This window comes from Bacillus rossius, chromosome 5 (genome assembly GCF_032445375.1).
Source record: "Bacillus rossius redtenbacheri isolate Brsri chromosome 5, Brsri_v3, whole genome shotgun sequence".
In the NCBI taxonomy this organism is placed as follows: domain Eukaryota; kingdom Metazoa; phylum Arthropoda; class Insecta; order Phasmatodea; family Bacillidae; genus Bacillus; species Bacillus rossius.
In genome coordinates, this window is record NC_086333.1 from 50,382,485 (window position 1) to 50,400,398 (window position 17,914).

Sequence of the window (17,914 nt, forward strand, 5' to 3'; positions counted from 1 at the left end):
GTATAGTTTAATAACTTTTGTCTGATTAGATATTCACTTATTTTAATAATAATAATGTTTGTGATTAGTTTCGTGAAGTAAATGCAACATTAATTCAAATATAACTCGCATATAAATTATATAACTATAACTTGTTCTATGTCCTCAGATATATTATGCTAATGTATGTATATAATGTGGGCATGTGTGTATTCAGTAGCGTAAACTTATATTAACGAAATAAAGAACGATGCGACGCACATATGGTCCCGGTTCTACATTTTACTGTACACTATAATTCTACACTCTTCGCAACGCTGCAAAATATTTACAGCAATGTAAGTTATCGTATATTAATATATATATTTATAATATACAGACAACTGGAGCAATGAAACATATACGTTTAATGTTTAATTCCGTATTGGTATACTTTTTTCCTCCTTTTTTTAAATATTAACGCAACTGAGCGTAATAAATAATTACGTAGTTTTCTGGCTGATTTACCAACAATACTTGCTTTGCGCAATTAAGGTGAAATCATTCAAACATTGCAAAATAGTTTTCTCACTGACCCTACAATAACAGTTATGTATATGTTGTCAGATAACACGCAGGCCCAATGTACTAACGGTTTGTAAGCAATTTTTTTATTTGTATGTATGCTCACTCGCCGAGATTGCACGCGTAATCACACTTAATCTGCTAAATATAATATCTATTTCATTTCTAAATAAGTATAGGAATTCGATAGAGGTATTTTAATGAATACTACTTACTATGATTAAGTTTGGAAAAAAAATATCCTACTTTATTGGTCCCTAGTTAAAAGATATGACTATATAATTTGTTTTCAGATATTTAACATTTTGTTTACCATATATATTATTAAATACATGTTTTCAATCCATTTTAAGTCCACGATGTGTAAATAAAGCAGTTTACGAATGTTTTGCTGAAGTTGTAATAACTTTGGCTATTCATTATAACTGGTTTATAATCAGTGTCACACAAATTGCACACATAGTAAATTACATAAATTTATTTGCATCGTCAGTAACATGGTAATATACACTTATAATTTGGTGGCCCACACTGAGGTGATATGGTATACCAGTTCGCGAAATCTGTTTTAGGGTCTAGGATTCAAACTGAGTCAAGTCAACTAGTCAAGAACGAAGGGGGGAAAATATACCAGAGTTTCGATGCCTGGTGAGTCACGACCTACAAACTGTAAACAGCTCCAGGAAGGGATTAGTACCACCCCCCCCCCCCCTCCAGTCACCAAGGCAGCTACCTGACAGCTTGCCTCCCTTCCTGCCCCCCTCACCCAGCTAGCCATCGCTCATCTGAGATATTTGCCCCTGCCAAATTATTTCAATACAACAAATATAATATTATAGCTTTCCTATTACAGATAGAGGCATGCGGTCTGAAACTTTTTTGATTTAAATAATTTGCAGAATATGCCTTAATATTCATTTTATATATAAAACGGGCAGCCTGTTTACAATAGAGTATTGAAAAATGAACAAGTCATTTAAAAACTATGTGAAAATGTTATTAAAAAATTGGGTATTAACGCAAGTGTATATCTGCATTATCTGCGTTTTGGTTTTCATTTCACCTTTTTATCTTATTTAGTGCCTACATAAAATGTAATTTAGTTAACATTGATTTTCCTATACTGGCAAGATGCCAGCGCCCGACCATCCAACAGCCTTAACACAAAATAAAGTATAACATTTCAATATTCGATAATCTTTTCCATGGATTAAATATGTTATGCTTGAATGAAAACATCAGTTAAGTTCAAAATTTTAATATATTTATTGTAGTATTACAATAGAATTTTGGCTACTGGTTTTTCAAAGGAATCTTTTATAAACGTACAGTATTTAATTTTCTTGTGAATTGGATTACTCGCTTCCTGACCGCTGCACTTTCCTTGACGCTGTGCGCACAAAGCAAAGAAGATAAAGAGTTGCAACTCAATGCTATAACTAGCGCTCTTATTTTCTTTGACAACCAAAGAATTGTGTGGTATTAATCGGCAACCTAAAAACATAAAATGCGTTAACTTTTCGAAAGAAAATTTTGGCTACATTGATTTTTTTTTTCCGTTCGTTGCTGGGACTATTAACTATGAATGTTTCATATTATCTATTTTCCAAAACAGTAAAACCAGAAGACTATGAAAATGTGCTTCATTTTTTTTTTCTTCAATACTTAAAAACTGCATAGTCGCAAAGTACAATAGTTGAAAATCATAAATTCCGTTTCAATTGCAAAAAAATACACATGCATGTGCACATTACAGACATGCTTATTTAATTGCTACCAAGATAATTCAACACTGTCAAAAAATTTCCAAAGTATTATAGTTTGCAATTATACTCAATAGGCCACTCTGTTAATAACACTATACCATACATTCTGAACTAATTGCGTCTGCAAAATTACATTTTTATGAAGAAATTTGCATGTGTGCTTTATGTTTAAAACTTAATTTTTAATGTTGGTATTTCACAACTGCACAAAATATTTAGTGGCCACATTCCGCCTATTCAGTTGGTTGTGAGCGTCTGTGAGGAATGTTCAGGTTGAGGAAGGAAGGCCGGGTCGGTGTAGCCTTTGAATATATATACTGTATAGAAGTCGCGAGTGGATAGGATTTACTCTACGTTTTCCAGAAGCGTATGATGAGCAGCTTGGGAACTTCACCGCTGCAGTGCGCTGCCGCAACGCCCTGTATCGTCTTAGTTGTTATTTACACGTTAGAGAGCAGCACTGTCGCCCGCTGTCATTCCCCGCACCCCTCATCCATCATTCACTGCAGCTCAAGGTCGTTCAACGGGAGGGGGAAGGGGTGTTTGAAGAGTTCGAAACTTGTCCGCTAGGGACCACCACAAGTCGATGCCCTAGAGATGGTGGCGATTGCGGCGGTGAATTAACCAACTACCTCAAAACCGTATTAGAAATTTTAACCTGGGCTGGCGACTTCTATACAGTATATATATTCAAAGGTGTTGCAGCCCTGGCTGTGAGGGTGTGTGAGGAATGTTCGGGTTGAGGAAGGAAGGCCGGGTCGGTGTTGCAGCCCTGGCGTCGCGCGACCAGCACGGGCGCCCCTGACGCCGCTGCTCCCCGGCGCTGAGCTCCCCGCCGCGCGGGGCCATGGACGCCGAGGGCGGCTCCAAGCTGCCCCACTCGCAGTCCACCCCGGCGGGGGTGGACGGGGGCGGCGGTTCGCGCACCCCGCCCGCCACGCCCAAGAAGGGCGGCAAGATGCTGGCGGTGCGCGTGCAGATGCTGGACGACTCCGTCACCATGTTCCAGGTCCAGGTGAGCGTCCTACCTCCCTAGCGCGCATGCGTCGTGCGGCTTACTCCATGAAAGAACGTCCCAGTTTCAATGGCATATTATAACAGTTTAGTCCAGACTATTTACAACATATCATACAGCGTCGTGCGGCTTACGCTTCGCGAGAACTCCATGAAAGAATGTCCCAGTTTCAATGGCATATTATAACAGTTTAGTCCAGACTATTTACAACAAATCGTACAGTAAATTGAAGGTACTTTAATCCAATGTTTCTTACATATTTTCAATATGTACACAGTTATACGGCACACATCCAACCGAGAATAAATTCTTCCCACACTTTTTGTTAATTCGTCCGGAGGTAATGGAAGCAAATATATAGCTTCTTCACTTCCGTGTCTCAACTCTTGCGGTGGAAATTAGGCACATTCTTTTATGAAGCACCAAAGGAAATAAATATTTTCATGGTGAACTTGTGGATGCCTGCGACAAAGAGCTCTGACGTCTTGACCATTAGATACGACCGATCCGACAAGGTCAGGAACTTCGACGTTCAACCACTCTCGAACAAAGAGATTGCAATGAGGAGGGGGCTCCATTCTGTTACTAAATAAAGTTTACAGGTTTTATCATCTACTGATCTGGGAAAGAGCTTTTCTTTCAACATAGGTGTCGCTGCAAGTGAGAAAACAAAAAAAAAAAAAAAACAGTACAATTTAGTGCTCTTATCTGTTTGAGTTACTCTTTAGTTGTGATTTTGAACTAACACTCTACAACGATAACAGTTGATACATTTAAAATTTATAACTGGACCATTCTTTTATATAAATACGGTACTACAATATAATAATATTGAGGAGTAGAAAAACACAAGCAGCGTTACGAGAATTCCGTAGCGTTACTGCTGCATCATTTCGACCTCTCCCCCGCCGTACCCCCCTTCCGAATGTTACAAATAGCCTATAACATGCTCCACTACGTAACCCCCTTCCTTTTCTGTCATCTCATTTGTCCGCTAATGCATTAATGCATGCGTTGGAGTTGCGTAGCCGCTGACGCACTCTCTTCCTCTACCCTTTCCCCTACCATGTACCTAACTATTCCTCTGATGCAATCGAAACTTCCGTAACTTGAAAAAAACTCTTACATATCTTTAAAACACATGGGAATTGACAAAATGTTAGTTGTTAAACTAGGTTAGTTATAATTTATAAGGAAAATATGAAATTAAAAAAAAAATTAAGAAATCTTTTCCATACCTTGAAAAAAAAATGGAAATAGATGCAATTTTACTTACCATACTATATTAATAGTTTAAATAGGGAAATGCTGAAGGGGGAAAAATGAAATAAGAAATCCTCTTCCATACCATGAAAATGCGTGGGAATTGACAAAATGTCGGTTACAATGGGAAAAATCTGAAGTGGAAAAAAAAAGCTAAGAAACACTTTCATACATTGAAAACACATGGAAATAGACATAATGTTTAGTACTTGCCAAACTAAATATGTAAATATTAATATTAAAAAAAAAGGGAAAAAATGAATATAAAACCTCTTACATGTCTTAAAAAACACACGGATATTGAGAAAATGTTAGTTGCCGAACTAGATAGGTAATTTTTAATAGGGAAACTCTGACGGAAGAAGAAAGGAACTAATTAAACTCTTCCATACCATGAAAACATACGAAAATTGACAAAATGTTAGTTGTCAAACTGTATTTGTAATTTTTAGTACAAGCATATCTCTTTTATGTCATAGTACCAACCAGTTTTTTAATCACGATTTCATGCGTAGTCGAAAACCCCACCTGTTTTCATAATTAATTAGACGAAAGGAAAAAATAAATAAATCAAATGCGGATTGATTTATGGTTTTAAAGCACGATAAAATCTCTAGTGTTATTCACTATCAATAATGTTAAATATTGTTTTTTTTTTTATCTGACAGTATTGTCTTGCATAGCATTGATGGAATCGTTAAGAGCACAAACTGCATGTGAAATTATGATATGGTTAATTTGACATGTCATGCCTGGTTGTAATGTGTTTTTGATAATTATTTATTTTTGTTTAATGTATTTATGTTTTCTTGCAAGATTAATTGACGACACAGGGGAAAAAATGGTTGTACATGTGAAGCAGGCGATAATTAGGAAAATTGTGTACAGTAAAAGTGTGGGAACCATGTTGGTAAGAAGTAAGGGATTTGGTGTGTATAATCTTTGCCATGTTAATACTTGAAGTCAAAATGAGAATATTCCTCCACCCCCCTTTCCCGAATGCGTATCAAAACAATTTTTGGGTATAATGAAGTTTAACGCTTGGTATTGTGTATATTTAGCAATGTCCACTGAATGATTGCATCTTTACAGTTCTTTCTAGCGAGTTTTTTTTTTCAAGCCATTACACAAATTTATAGGTTATTAGCCTTTATACAGCTACGATTTGTTTAGCTATCCAATTGCTGACCAGTTGACTTCAACTTCAGAAAAGACACTCACTCCATAAGCTAATACCGCCATGCTCCATAGGCTAATAATACCTCCATGGTGGGAACCATGCCAGGGATCTACGTATCCTTCTGTTACTGTCTTTTTGTAAACAATGTTTGTCAACAACTTCGCATAGTCAGTGTTCGTGAACAAACATAATGATTGTCATGCTGTGCAAGTGACAGTTGGGAAACGGGCACTACTGGAACTACTTTCGAGAACTGTCAAAAGTTTTAGACAAGTTAAAAGCTCTACGCCAATATTCAGTTGGTTCGCCTTCAATAAAAAATTCTTGAAAATTCCTGTGCAGCAATATCATTACGAAATCCCTCCGCCAGATGGAAAATTAATAATCGCCGTGAGTCTGGTGACTCGTATTCGTGCTTCTATCGCGTGAAACTGTCGAAAAAGTCACAAGAATAAATACTTGTGTTATCTTTACACAAAATCTTACTGCACCTTAAGTTCGCAAACTAAAAGAAATATATTTCAAATGCCAAGGTATTTTTTTTTTCTTCTTCATCTCTTGACTACTGAAAACCAAACATCCCATCCACACGTAGCAAGTTGAAACGACCCAGCAGACATCTCCGTGATTTTCTTGTTTTGCCCTCGGAACCTTCGAAAAGTTTCTACGCGACCGATTGGCATCTGAGAAGACGTCATCATCATCATCATCATCATCATCATCATCATCATCATCATCATCATCATCTTTATTTGCGTTTGACTTCCTAACACTTCTTGCACTTCTTGCACAACTCGCAGCGGGGCGGGGTTTCTGTTTCTGACGGTCTACACCTTCACGCAATATTATATTTGAAAGCCTGACGTTAGTTGAATTTATCCTTGAACAAGGACATAAAATAGTAAGTATTCATGATTCGCATTTCGTGCATAACAGCTGTGAACGTCGATAAGCTTCGCAGACTTTCGCAGCCATCGTCTGAGGTATCTTGGCTTCACAATCGTTTCTGTTGACACTGTAGACTCCAACAGCAGGCGACTGTTAATCCTGATGATGGCGACTGCTGTGTCGACCGAAACGTTGGCGAACTCCTCACTTATGACGCGAATGAAATCAAGAAGCCAAGAACTATCAGCTTCGAACCTCCTCAAGAATTAAATTAAAAAATAACGCCTTGTCCTGGTTCAAGGTTATTTTCAATGCTCCAAAAGTTTTCAGCTATCCTGCGCCTGCTGTAAGCCCGTATTTACTGACCACCTTGTCGCGGCACGTCAGGGGTGTATCTGTATTGGTGAGCGGGACGATAAGTGTGACGCTTGCTTGTGCTTCTAGCGCGGTATCGCCTCTAAGCGCAAGGCTGCGGACTGGCGCACAGTCTTCTTGTCGTGCACATGATAACCATAATTTGAGCGGTGACCATAACGTTATATTGGAGAGAAATGAAGATAAAGGTGTAATGCAAGTCCCTTGGGTGCTTTCAAGAATATTTATCGGGTGTCTGATGTTTATAATTCTGAAAACACGCTTTTTAGCTCTTTTCATTCACCTGAAAATACAGTTTAATTTCGAAATACGGTATCAGAACTGCTCATCGGCCTTTGGTGCTTTCTTAAATGCTCTTCGAAAGCGAACACCACTCTGATATCTTGAGTAGTTTTCAAATCGTGCTGTTTCTTCTGAAGCTCTGCACACCGTGTGTGTGCCCAGGGTAGACGGGGCCCATAAGCCCATGTACGAGGGACTTTTCGAAAATAGGATTCTTCATTTCATTTTTTCACGCGCGAAGCGGTACGACAGAGGTAGAAACCGTATTGCCGTAACAAGATGCTGCCTTTCTCGAATTCTCGACTAGAAGAAAGAGCGAGAGCCGAGGAAGAAAGCGCGTGTGTGCAGAGAGAGTGAAGAAGAACAGAAGTAAGCAGCAGACCGCCGTGCCCGAGCTCGGTCGAGTGCAAGTCAGCTTGGAAAAAAAGACGTTGCTGGAAAATTTGGTCACAAACGTGAGAGGCGTGCTGCCGGGCGCTATGAATGGTCGCGTGGGACTTGTGCTTCAGAAGGAGTAGCGCGACAGTCTGTGCAGAACCTCCTGAAATAGCTCTGGACAATGAATTTTATCAGTAGAGTTTCTCGAAATTAATTTTTTACGGTGCTACAAATGTATCCATGTCGGTTGGTTAAATGTGTGAGAAAAATAGCCAAAGATAGTAAATTTTTTTTTATGAAATGGAATTTATTCTGCTTGTGATAAAGCTTCCTTGTGAGAAAAAATTTTTTGACGAAATTTATTTTTCGAACATTCCTCGAATGGATGTTCTTACTTATGTACGCGCGTTATAAGTTATACTTAACTTGGTGTAATAAAAAAAGTAACTTTAAATTTGGATGCAAATAATTAATAGAAATCAAATAATAAAATGACCGTAATTGTATTATAAACACGTTTGGTAAATTATGAATAGAATCAAATTTAAATTTAAATTAATACTCAGTATTAAATATTAATATAAACACGTATATAAAATTAATTATGTATTTTAGTAAAATAATTCAGATAAATTTAAATTTGTAGTGAAAATCAATAAATATGCTGAATTTTATCCTAAATTTATTAATTTTAATTATTTGTTAAATATGTAATAATTTATAATGCAAATATATTATACATCATATAACCTCTTAAACACTCCCTTGAAAACGGCCAGGAGTCCACTAAACCTTCCACAGACACTCCATGCCAGCGACAATATAAGCTTACAAGAAAGCAACTCGCTTATATAAATACACTCGAAAAAGTTTATAAACACAGTTTCTATCACTAATATTCACAAAAATAAATGTTTTTTTTAATAATATGGACCAGTATTCAATATCACTCACTAAAGTATAAGCATATCCAGTATATAATATTTTATTTGTATGCAGCCTTTTTTCATCCTGTGATAATTTCGTTTCATGGTACGCGCGCATTGTAAAAATTTACATAATTTTTTCATAACTCACCTAAAGAAATATAATTTCAAAAAACGTTATGTATGTATATTTTATAAAAAATTTTTTTATAACTATAACCTAATCTACTAGGATAAAATCTACTTATTTTAACTATTAAGGTTATAAAAATTTCAAACACGCAGAAATAACCATATGTTATTAAAAATGATGTCAGTTATGTGTAGTGGGCGTAAGATTCCATTTTTCGTGCGTCATCCAAAACAGAACGCTGGTCTAGGTTGGTATTTACAAAAAAAAATGCCTGACGAACCACTGCTCAAGTTCTATGGGATAAGAAAGCTTTTCATATTCGACGATAAAAAAATTTAAAGTTTACCACTCAAAATAGGGCTAATAATTTACTGGCAAGGTAAAAAAACTTTGATGATGCAACAATTTTTTTTTGTTTTATTTACTATTGAGTACCTACGTATTATCTTCAAACTTTTGAAATGATAAGTCATGGTAAATAAAGAGTTTTTTTTTCCATTGAAATACATCACAGGGATAACAAAAATAATTTTGGCTTATCTAATCGATGGCCACTTTAATTCTCTGTTTTAGAGACACGCTGTGAAGTGTGTAACGAATGGTGAAAATAACACGTAAATTTGTACCCTTAAAAATCGTATTGTATACACTTTTTTTTACAAACAATAATCATTAACTTTATTTTCAAGCATGCCAGTTAGTCTGAAAGAAGAGTTATCTGTCCCTAGCATGTAATCAGTGGAATTTATTACAAGCTGATGAATTGTGTACGATTTTTTTTTATCGTGTCAGAATTAGACAATTTATATATGTGATTGCGTCACGGGGAATTTCCCAGTAATTACAACTAAATACATATAAATACTGTGTTCGTGTTACCTGGAGGGTTTATCGTTTCGTTTCCCTTGTGATGGCGTTGAAATCACATGTTACCAATCGTACTCTCTCTCGTTGACAAAGAGTCGAGTGCACTTTCGTAATACATCCTAAGTTTGGCATGGGTATTGGCGACGTGTAGAGACATGAAAAATTCGCGAATTCATTTCGTGATAGGCTAGAATTAAAATACTTATACTTTGTGTTGCTTCTGCTACTGGCTTACATTTTTGTCTGGTTGCCTGAGGGCCAAAGAAGTATCGAATTACGGGGTAACCCAGTTCAAACGTCTCACAAGTCAGCAGCCAATAAACAGTTTTACTTATACCTGATCAAGCAAGTCTATCCTTGAGGTCATTGAAGCCGCGAAATTTTCCCGTCCCTGACTGCATGTTAACGAAACCCTATGCATGGGTGCAATTTTTGTAACTATAACTTTTCCCCCCAAATAAACGTAGCCGTGCGATGCTTACTATGCACCTGTCAGCCTATTATTTCATTTTTACGGGATAAATTAGACTTTTAATTAAAACCATAGGCGCCAACTCACGTAGATGGGGGAGGGGAGCAGAGTTCATTGGTTATGGAACATTGTTTAAGAGGCCCGCCTAGTCAGGTGTGTGTTTTTGTGTTAGTGAGGCGGAGTGATAAGTGCGACACTCACGGGTACTTCTAGCGCGGTATCGCCTCTAAGCGCTAGGCTGTGGTCTGGCGCGCAGTCTTCTCGTCGTGCATATGGCAATTACGAGAATTGAGTAACATTAAATGGCGGAGAAATGAAGATAAAAGTGTAATGCAAGTCCCTTGAGTGTTTTCAAGAATCTGTACCGGGTGTTTGTTTCATTCTAAAAAAAAAATTCTGAAAATACGCTTTAAAGCCATTTTCACGCTTCTAAAAATACAGTTTAAAAACTAAATCCGGAAACAGAACAACTCATCCACCCTCAGCATATTCTTAAATGCTTTTCTTGAACAGACACGTTTATGATATCTTGAGAAGTTTTCAGGCCGTGCCCTTATGTTTCCAACTTTCAGGTTTGGAAGGAGGAAAGTGAAACGAGACATCATTTCCACCAAAATAATTGCCCACACTGAAAATAAAGTAAATGTACATAATCCTCGCCGAAGAATGTACCGGGCATATACGCAGTGTTCATCGCAGTACAGATAACAGAATATTTGTAAGAACTACGCCAGATAACGACTTTAAGGTTGTGTGAGCCTTGAGGGGGCAGGCATATAGAATTAAAAATGAATTTTTTGAACATAGGCCTACGTCATTGCTGGTTCAAGCTCTATGTCATAGAGAAACCTAAATATAACCGACAAAAAGTAATAACATAAACATTTTTGTCTATTATTGACATCTCTCTGTGACATACAGTGTAAACATCCAATAGCTTATGTCCAAAAATATATTAAATCAATTTTCGATATGTTAAGATATATTCAAAGAACTAGCCATATGGAAACACTAATGTAGTTTTGATAACTTTTTGGATAATTTTGTTGCTGTATTAAACTGATCTTGAAACATGTTCTTGTTGAAAGTTGTTAAACCTAGTGTCCGTAGATTTACGAAGATACTCGTACAGATACGAAGATCCCTAGATAATCTGTATTATGTTTTTAATAGTAGCCTACCATTCGAAAAAAAAAATTAGGGTGAAATTTTTTTAATAGATATCAGATTTCTTCAGACTCACAAAATTATGCTAAACCAACAAAATGTGAGAAAGTGACTATAAAAAGCTGATCATAAAAGAAAATTGAAAATCTGTAGTCAGTAAAGGTACCGTCAGTGACTTACATTTTCTTTTATATCAATAACGGTAACTTAACCATTCTGTCTTGAATACAACACAAAATCAGAAGTTGATAAGGGAAAATATTTTTTATAAGTAGTAAACTGGCCTACACGACTTTCTTGCTATAAATTTATAGATTTTTTTTATCATTATATTAGGTGTAAAGGAAATTAATCATTACGGGTCACGGTATTGTGACAGGAAAAATAATACTGTAAATAATAAATTAAGTGGTTAAATTATACTTAAAATATCATCATACGATTCCATACCACCGCCAGGTTGTAATTGCGACACTCGTGCAGGGCGCTTGTCGTTCGTTCTCTCCTCTGCGCTGTCAGCGAAGGCATTAGGTACGCGACGGCACGTGATGGCACGTCCTATCATCACTACCAACCCTCTGCTCTCCCTCCCGACTTCCTCTTCCAAAAAAGTAAAGGGAAAAAAATGAAATAAAACCCTAAGCCTGTACGCGCCTGCATGCAGGCACGAAGAGCGTCGCCGGTACGTGGGTTGTTAGTCGTCTATAGGCGAGGATGATCCTGTGTGATCACGTTCCCGGTCCCCGTCGATAGATCCCTCCCTCCCCTCCCCTCCTCGTTCCTAGTCACTTCTCCCCTTCTCCGTCCTTTGCCCGCGACCCTCACGCGATGCTAAACAGCCCGCGCGCATTGCACCACCAGCAGTTCCATGTCCATTTTTAAAAATGAAATAGAATTGACACAAGTAAAAAAAAACTGTAGTTATTCTTCTTCTCGAAAATATAAAAAAAAACTAAAAGTAATTTTTAAAATAAAAATATATGCGTCATTGCTTGGACAGTTTAACTGATGATGAAATTGTAACCTTTGCCCTGAATAGTGAAAACAGGTCAGACGAACAAGAGGGAAAAGGGTGCTGGCAGAGTAAGTATTTTGAAACGTTAAGTGCAACTTAACAGTTTATTAATTGAACATAAGGGCTTTATAATTCACACACTGTGATGACATGAGATTATAATATTTAACAACGTTGAGCTTCGATAATCTTAAACACATCTCGTACAAGCCAGCTCAGCCTACAGGAGTCTGCGAACAAAATTACTAGCATAAATAATAGCCTTAAATTGTGAGAACATTAGCCTTAATACACTGAGGGTGTATGGCTATCACAGTTGAAGTCCTTTGCACGGGGCACACAGATAGCCGCTTAAATTGTCTTTCTTATGTACGCTGTCAAAAATGCGTAGCTACAAATTTACTTCTGACAAACAAACAACTCGTTATTGTGAGTTAGGCATAATATTAACTTTACTAGAATATAAATATGTCCAAGGCGTAGTGTGTTGATTGATAAGAAAGCTCGTGACACCAAAACATAAGGCCAATAGATATTACGTAAAATAAGAGCACAATAAAATATTTGGAAAAAAAAAACTACAATTTATAAATGACATCTTTATAATCTCTATGTTTACAAGCGTGACTTATGAAATGTAATCCTGGGCCTTCAACATGAATAAATCTAAAATTACTCAATAACAAAGCTACCAAACATTTCTTAAAAATGATTTAAGACCTTTTCACACTTGGACAAGAGAATTCAAAGACTTGTTTCAAAGTTGGATTACTTCATTGTATGTTTGTGTGGAGCGACTGGCAGTGTATAGAAAGAATACCCCGCGGAGATTGCGGTGTGCTTGTGCGTTCTCACTCGCCTTGCAAGTAGGTCGGCTCTCTGAACTCGTGATGCGACGACTATGTTGGACACCGGCCGGCGCGGTCACGCCAGTCTTGTCTTCTGGTTTGGAAAACTCGTTTTGGCTCAAACTCGCCGAGTGGACAGCGAGCAGGCCTTCAGTAGTCCGCGGCGATCCACCCCGTTTCGTGGGCTCGCGTTGCAGCTTTTAAGCACGTCTCAGCACCCTGCAATTAATGGCTGTTCAAGTTTTGTGGCACCCAAGACATTCCTCAAAATCAACGCACGCGCAGTTCATCAGCGTACGTCTGCAGCAGTAGGGCGTCGTGATAAACTGTAGTCCAGAAGTCATTAACATGCTATGTCCTTCATTAATGGTGATGTAAATATATCTACACAAACACACTGTCAGCTTAGAAAATCAAAGTCCACATCAGAGTTTGACAGTTGCCCTCGCTCAAACACACGTCGGCTCCCAGCTACACTGTTGTCACACACCACACACTATTGTATGCCCTGAACACATACAAATTTCAAGCCGCCGATGAATACCAATTACCGCACGTAACGGCCGACTCTGAAAATTCTCAGTCCCAATTGCTGCTGGCTGACAACCACTTCAACAACATCTGACTTCTCATCTCTCACGCAGGGCTTACCGAGGCTAAGTCCGTTCAGCGGCGGCGACTTGTAGACAACAGCTGGCGAGCTCGACTGTGTAGCAGTCGAGCAGGTCTCCCTCGGGCGTAGCTCCGACGTCACAACATGTTGTTCGGAGCGAAGACTCTCCCTAGTCTTCCAAATGGGGGGTATATAGGCTCACAGAACTTCAGCCATTAACAAAATGGAACGATCTAGAGGCATCAAGCAGGAAGCGCTGCTCTTCACGAGAGTAGCCGAAGCTGCCCAAGCGGCTCCGATCTGCTCGTCGCCGCTCGCCACGTACATGCGGAGTCCGCGCTGCGTTGCGTCCTCACGCGCGCAGGTGCACAGTCACACCCCCTTTTTACGCTGACATGGTCTGCGTAACAAAATTTCTCCAAAAAGTATTTAGTGGGGTTTTATTTTCTCTGGTAGCATGTGTGCATGTATTTTTAACACGCTTTTATTAGCTTCACTTGTAACTAACTATGTAATCAAATCTTGTAAGTTGATTTTAATCTTTTTTATAATTTTCGTATCGATTTGAAACTTTGGAAGTACAGTGAACTCTCCATATAGCGATTCTCCCTATAACGATACTTTCTCTATAACGATTGATATTGACATTAACGTTTGGTCTACCATAAGAACAACATATTTTTTCTCTCTAAATAACGATATCGTTCACTCTCTATAACGATGTATTTACTTAGAACACTAATCAAAATACAGTAAAACATTACGATAAAACCAAATTTCCAGTCGTACCACTTGACGAGCGATCGCCAGTTGGACTCAAGGTCAATGCCCGTAACCGGTTATTTCCAGTGTTTAGGCGAGGGGGTGGTCGAGTCCACTAGTCGGCGCGGGGGTGGGAGGTCAGTGGCGGGCGAGGGGGTGGTCGAGTCCACTAATCGGCACGGGGGTGGCAGTTCAGTGGTGGGGAAGTTGAGCGCGCGCCAAGCAGCTCAGTCAGTTTACTCAGTTAGCCACGTCACGCCTGGCTGTTCATATCGGAGCTGTTTTTGTACACCTTACTGCACCGTGTAAGTTAATGAGTGTTTTATCAGTTTTATTCTAACCATTATGCTACCAAGAAAGTGGAAAGTGCTCACCGTGGATGAAAAAGTGTCATTAGTTAAAGCAATTGAAAATGGTGAAAAACAAACTGATGTTGTGCGGCGAACGGGGCTTTCCCAATCGACTGTGGCTACCATTTGGAAGGATAGGCGCAAGTGGCTTGACGCAGATGTGCATGGGGATAAAAATAAAATGCGAAAACCTCAGTATGAAGACTTAGATCGTGCTATTCTGCAGTGGTTTCAACAGCAACGCATAAATAACATACCGCTCTCTGGACCTTTGATAAAAATGAAAGCTGAGTTTTATGCAACAGAGCTTGGCATTCCTGATTTTAAGGCTTCTGAAGGTTGGCTGAGCAAGTGGAAGCAGCGCCACAACATTAATTATGGACAGATCAACGGGGAGGCTCGTGACGTCGATAGGAACACTACAGATGGCTGGCTAGAAAAGGTATGGCCTGATCTTAAGGCTCGTTATTCAGCCGAAAACATTTTTAATGCTGATGAGACGGGTCTATTTTACAAGTTGACACCAAACAAAACTTTAAAATTCAAATCAGAAAAGTGTATTGGAGGAAAGTAGTCAAAAGAAAGAATTACAGTTTTGGTAGCGGCCAATATGACAGGATCGGTAAAGAGAAAACTTTTGGTGATTGGCAAATCTAGAAACCCGCGTTGTTTAAAAAACATCAAGCGTCTGCCTGTCACCTACAAGTCAAACAAAAGTGCTTGGATGACGTCTCAAATTTTTGAAGAGGAGTTGAGAAAATGGGATTCTGAGTTGAAGGGGGACAAAATCTTGCTTTTGGTGGACAACTGCCCTGCACATCCAATGATTGAAAACCTCGAAAACATAGAACTCTGCTTCTTACCTGCCAACACCACAAGTGTCCTTCAGCCCATGGACCAAAGTGTTATCAAAAGTTTGAAAAGTCATTATAGGCGCAGGCTTTTAATGGAACTCGTCGAGTCTAATGGGAATTTCAAACCTACGATCCTAGACGCCATACAAATGGTCAGTAGGGCATGGGCAGAGGTAACGGATAAGACCATAAGACATTCCTTCAAGCATGCAGGATGGCTGAAAGATCCCGAGCCAGCAGATGATGAAGATGACTTGCCTTTGGCCGTTTGGGTTCAGCAGCTGGAGCTTCCTACAACATTTTCAGAAGAGGAGCTTCTGGATTTTGAAAACATCGATGGGCAAGTGGCTACAGCAGCGAGTGTTACAGACGAAGACATCCTGAATTCTGTTCGTGTTGATGAAGATAGTGATCAGGAAAACATTGATCCAGAGGAGGAGCCTGAACCAGAACCGGTCCCAACTCCAAAAGAGGCATTGGAGGCTGCTAAAGTACTGAGAAGATTCTTTACTCACCAAGATGATCGTGTGGCTACGGAAGATGTCGGTCGTTTAGAAGATAAAGTGAGGTCATTGCTGTGGAAAACTAAAAAAAGGCAAACGACGCTAAAAGACTTCTTCCAATAAACTGTATGAACTGTATGTCTTGTTGTGTTATGTATGTACGTATTTTGACATTCTAAATACAGAGTACTACATATGTACTAATGATTGTATACACTGTATCATTGTATCATTTCATATACATATGTAATTTACTACTACATATGTACATATGTATGTGTGTTTGTGGACAATGTAAATATAGTACTGTATATTGTATTTATACTGTTTAATATGGTGTTTTATTTCAGCACACTACTCCATCCAAGATTTAAAAATAGGTTTCTCTCTGTATAACAATCTTTCTCTATAACGATGAAAATCGCTGGTCCCTTGGATATCGTTATAGGGAGAGTCCACTGTATATTTAATCCCGAAGAGAGGAAAGTGGTTTGGTGGGAGATTGGGGTGCAAAAAACCACTTCTTTCGTGCTATGGGCAATAACTATGCTTTTACTATATCCATGAGTCGTCAACTGCCTCCTCATTTTTTTTTTGGGGGGGGGGGGGGGGGGGGGGGAAGTTCAAAATTACAAAATTTCGAAAATTCCAAAAATTGATTCTTTTTCGATTTGGAATGTTTCCGAGCCATTCGGGGTCCTCAAACACTCACTTCCCCCCCCCCTCCCCAACTCAGGGGAGAACTCATTTGCCCCTAATTTTTTGAAAGTCGGGACAATTAAAGTACGTTAAATCTGACATAATTCTGGGGATTTCGGGCACCAACGGACCTCCTTGGGGGAGGGGGGGAGGTGTCTCAGGTGCCTCCAATTTTTTTCTGGACTTTGAAATTTGAAATTTTATTTTGTATACTTCATTCGAGGAATTTATATAAAAAAATTCAATATGAACTAAAATGTAAAAAAAACTGTATTTTAAATACTAAAATACAAATTGCGCTTTAATTGTTGTATCAACTAAAAAGTAAAAAACAATCTTCACTTTTAAGTATTAGTTCAACAGCGACAGAATTAACTACACTAATGTCTATTCTTTAGGACATGGTCATTATGAAATTGAAAGAATACATTTTATAGTCAGTTTTGCGTGTTATGTATGTTTTGATAGTAATTAGTAATGTATTTTTTTTGTTATTTGGTTGTATAGACTGATGAGACTGGTAAAAAAAGTTAGGTGGGCAAAGAAAAACACAGAGAAGTTAGCTGAAGAAAGAGTGTGGGAACCCTATGATGAACACGCAGTCTGCGAGAATTTCAGCACGAATGAAAAAAAAAAATATTAGTTTCGGGCTGGACAGAGGAGGCGAAAAAATAGTGGTTAGGAGGGTTTGTTTTGTGTCTTTTCGCTCGTTCCAATCGTCGCAGTCACGAACTTCATCTGCCGACTACCGGAGATTAGCGGCCATGCTTTCGCTTGCAGCGGGAGTGGATTTTTTAGTGCAAAATCCCCTCCCCTTTATGTGTATTACGTCACCCCCTAATCCCCTTTTCTGATCCTCTACCCCCCGCGTTTCTTTGCTGGGTCTCAATCACCTATTACTGGAGACCCGGAAATTTTACGGATTCGACCCATGTTTGCTTTCCCTTTCCCTTAGCGAGAAAATTTTTCACCCTTGCTAATTTCCACTGCCTGGTTCGCTTACTTCTCGCCTAGC

At 38.7% G+C, this 17,914-nt stretch overlaps 1 protein-coding gene across 1 annotated transcript in view; it reads left to right on the forward strand.

The window, feature by feature from the left end:
* LOC134531786 (FERM, ARHGEF and pleckstrin domain-containing protein 1) overlaps positions 1 to 17,914 on the forward strand; it is a 348,816-nt gene that overhangs the window by 75,278 nt on the left and 255,624 nt on the right. Inside the window, exon 2 of the mRNA XM_063367704.1 lies at positions 3,080 to 3,324. Coding sequence (XP_063223774.1) covers positions 3,157 to 3,324 — 168 coding nt within the window. The 5' untranslated portion in view covers positions 3,080 to 3,156. The remainder of the gene's footprint in view (positions 1 to 3,079; positions 3,325 to 17,914) is intronic.